Raw genomic sequence first — 3,447 nt, forward strand, 5'->3', positions numbered from 1 at the left:
AAAAAAAATAAGATTTTGTCTAAGAATATATCAATATAATAATCAAATTCCTATATTTCACTTACATAACTTTTTCACGAATGGCACAAATTCGTCGTTGCCACTGAGTGGTAACACCGAACATTTCAATGGTGCTACAACCGGAGGTAAGGAGAAATACGTTCTCTTCTCATCACCTTCTCTTGCTTGGAAATTATGTTCAAACAGAGCATACATGATACGACCGATGCCAAAAGAAGGTTCGATAACCGAAGGTATAATCTCTTCCACATGAACGGTTTTCTGGTAACGCTTTACTTCTATCATGTCCTTGGTGATCTTCATGACAACATTGTTAGGCAGTGTCAGTTCATGTTCTCCCTTTTCGCTGAGAACTTTCTCCAAGGATTCAATCTCCTTCTTGTTTAAAGCTGCTAATGCATCTTGCACAACTTTGCTATCTTTTTTAAATGTTTTACCGATCAACACTTTGTTCGGCATAATCTCGCAAACGTCCACCGTTTTTGGAGCGGGCAGTTTCTTCTCAGCTACCAATTTCACGCCGGTCGCCTTAGTATGCTGCGTTAAATCATAGGCTGATCGATCGGCGCAGCCTACGCATTCAATCCATCCGTAAGAAGTAAGACACTCAGCGTCCCAGCAGTCGCAGGCGTAATGCGCCATTTCATTACTCATATGCTGGCGGAAACGCAGACGGTTCGGATCGATGCCGATCTTCAATAGGAACTGATGGATTCTGGCCATGAAGTAGCCCAGCGTCTCGTTCGCCACCAAGCCGGACGAGACGGCCTCGCCTATGGTGAGGCGCTGCGCACTCTTTCCATCCATTTGATTGCAAGCTGAATACAACAGCATATCCATGTCTGTTACCGTCTCGAACTTAGGATGACTTTTATCGCTCGGGTCGCAGAAATGTTCGATTTCTGCCATGGTGAATTCTCGCACGCGTATAAGTCCTGATCGTGGCGAAATCTCATTTCTGAAAGCGTTACCGATCTGCGCCGCAGCAAACGGTAATCGCTCCTGATTGAACGCCAATAATCGTTTGAAGTTCACAAAGATACCTTGGGCCGTTTCTGGTCTCAAGAAGCCTTTGACGAGCCCTGTTGGACCGATTTGAGTACCAAACATCAAATTAAATTCTATCGGTTCTGTCAAATCATTACCAGAAACTGGCGATTTCATATTGTATTTCAACAACACTGCGGCCATCTCGTCCTTCGTCATACCATCTAGCTTGATGATGATGTCCCTGCATTCCTCGCGCGTCTTGTCATTTGTTTTCTTATCATAGATTACTTTCTCTAGGTGCGCTTTAATCAAGTGATCCAGTCGGAAGCACTCGCCAGTCTTTATATCCTTCACCATCAGATCAGCGAATCGCTCCACATGGCCAGATGTTTTTAACACCGGCTCAGGCGTCAAAATAGAGCAATCGACTTCCAACATCTGTTCCTCCAGTACGAAGAAATTTCTCCAGGCGTTTATCAGATTTGTCTTCAAGGAGCAACCCATGGGTCCAAAGTCATACTGACCAGTAATACCACCGTAAATTGCAAAAGACTGATCTAAAAAGAATCTACGTTTCAAGAGATCTTCCATTCTGGCTCTATCAAATGTTACATTGCTGGAAGCTAGAGACAACTCTTTGTCTTCTAGTATCTTCTTGCGCAGCTTCAGCTCGGCTATAGCTTTTTTAATGTCCAATTCTGGAGCACCTTCAGTTTTCAGCTTCCGTACATAGTCACCCTATAAAAAATAATAAGTTATATAACACAAAGAGATTATCAAAGATAGACTAAAGAATTTTGCTATTCTATAAAACTTTTAAAGTAAATGTCACTTTGAAGAGAGTAAAATCTCTCACTATTAAAGATTAAAAATTGAGTCATTTTTTTCAAGACTGGCTCTATTTCGCTCTTTAGAGTAAGATTCTACTCTAAAGAATTGAGAGAGTAAGCATTAGTACTGACAATACAATTTGTAACAGGTATGAATCCTATATTGAAAAGACTCATGTCAATGTTACATGATGAAATTATGTAATTAAAACATGTAAGTCACATGATTTTTTAAAACCAATTTGAAAAATTATAAGATGTTAAAAATAATTTCATCTATTATATGATTTTATAATTATCGAATTTTAAAGAATTGAATGATAGAAATAGAAGAAAAAAGAATATATATATCATCATGTGGTTTTTCAAATTATGTAATTTGTAAAAAAAATACATAGTGATTTGGAATAATCCGTGGTTAACGGAATAATTCCGTGGTTTACATGTTTTAGGTTGGATTTATTGAAGAGTTATAATAATTTATCAACGGAGGATTAACAATGCTTCATGTCGCAGTTTCCTTTTCTTCATTTTTTTTCTAATAGCTTCGCCTTCTCATTGTAATTTTTCTATAAACTGCACTATAGTATATGTGAGATAATTAAGATGAGATAATTAATTAATGAAATAAAAGTATTCGGATATCGAACGAGCCTATTTTTTGCGATTTGAAATTCGTAACGTTACATAAAATAAAAATCATATATACTTATACACAGTTGCATGATGAAATTGTGTAATTTCACAATTTCATCATGCAACTGTGTGACGTGATTTTTTTCAATAGAGTGGTGATCTTGGAAATAGATTTATCTTACAATCATATTTTTCAGTTTTTTTTTCTCTATTCATGTGAGTTAATTATCATATTATATTTATGCTAAATTCAAAATAGTGTAATTTTTTTACAGTTAACTTTTCTACATGATATAGTATTTTCTGAGTAACACTTAATAGTACAAAAACTTCAGAGAAAATTCATTTTTAAATGTGTTCCTGTATGGGCTAAAAAACCTCGACAAGACATACAATCCCTACTTTGCATGTCCATATGGCACTCACTTGTTCCTTAACGTTCGCTCGGAGCGGCGCTAGGACTTCCTCGACTTTAGGATCCGTCATGTCAAACGCGAGGGCGATCTTCAGCTTCCTGTTCGCCTTTCTTGTGCCCCACCGGCTGAAATCGAGAAGACTGGTAGTGGCCGCGACACTTCTGACAGATGGTTTCGCTAATGGAATGTCACTGGACACGCGATGCACCGCAACTCTACGTGCGATATAATGCAAACCACGCCTGAGAAGCCGCATTCGCCGCGATTGCACGATACATACACCTTTACACGCGCCATGCGGTTCCGCGCCGTGGCTTGTTATAGGTTATTGAGGTTATTCGGGATTCGGGGTGCCGCGTCGAAATCGTACGTCACTGTTGTACATAGCTGTTGCGCGGGAAATTAAAATCCGTACAACTTTAATTAAAAATCAATGATTTTACGGAAGTTTTCATGATTATTAAAATTTAGATGATTATTTAATCTCTAAATTTAATATTACAATTTTAATATTTTTTATATATTAATTTCATTTATATATATAAATTTATTTA

General features: G+C 37.7%; 1 protein-coding gene across 2 annotated transcripts in view; it reads right to left on the minus strand.

Moving 5' to 3' along the window:
- LOC108693561 (glycine--tRNA ligase) overlaps positions 1–3,198 on the minus strand; it is a 7,557-nt gene extending 4,359 nt beyond the window's left edge. For both annotated transcript variants that reach the window (XM_018202569.1, XM_018202568.1), the window contains exons 1-2: positions 2,904–3,198; positions 66–1,749 (exon numbers count right to left, since the gene is read on the minus strand). In XM_018202569.1, coding sequence (XP_018058058.1) covers positions 66–1,749; positions 2,904–3,149 — 1,930 coding nt within the window. In that variant the 5' untranslated portion in view covers positions 3,150–3,198. The remainder of the gene's footprint in view (positions 1–65; positions 1,750–2,903) is intronic.
- Positions 3,199–3,447: the final 249 nt, after the last annotated feature.

This window comes from Atta colombica, unplaced genomic scaffold (genome assembly GCF_001594045.1).
Source record: "Atta colombica isolate Treedump-2 unplaced genomic scaffold, Acol1.0 scaffold92, whole genome shotgun sequence".
NCBI classification, from domain to species: domain Eukaryota; kingdom Metazoa; phylum Arthropoda; class Insecta; order Hymenoptera; family Formicidae; genus Atta; species Atta colombica.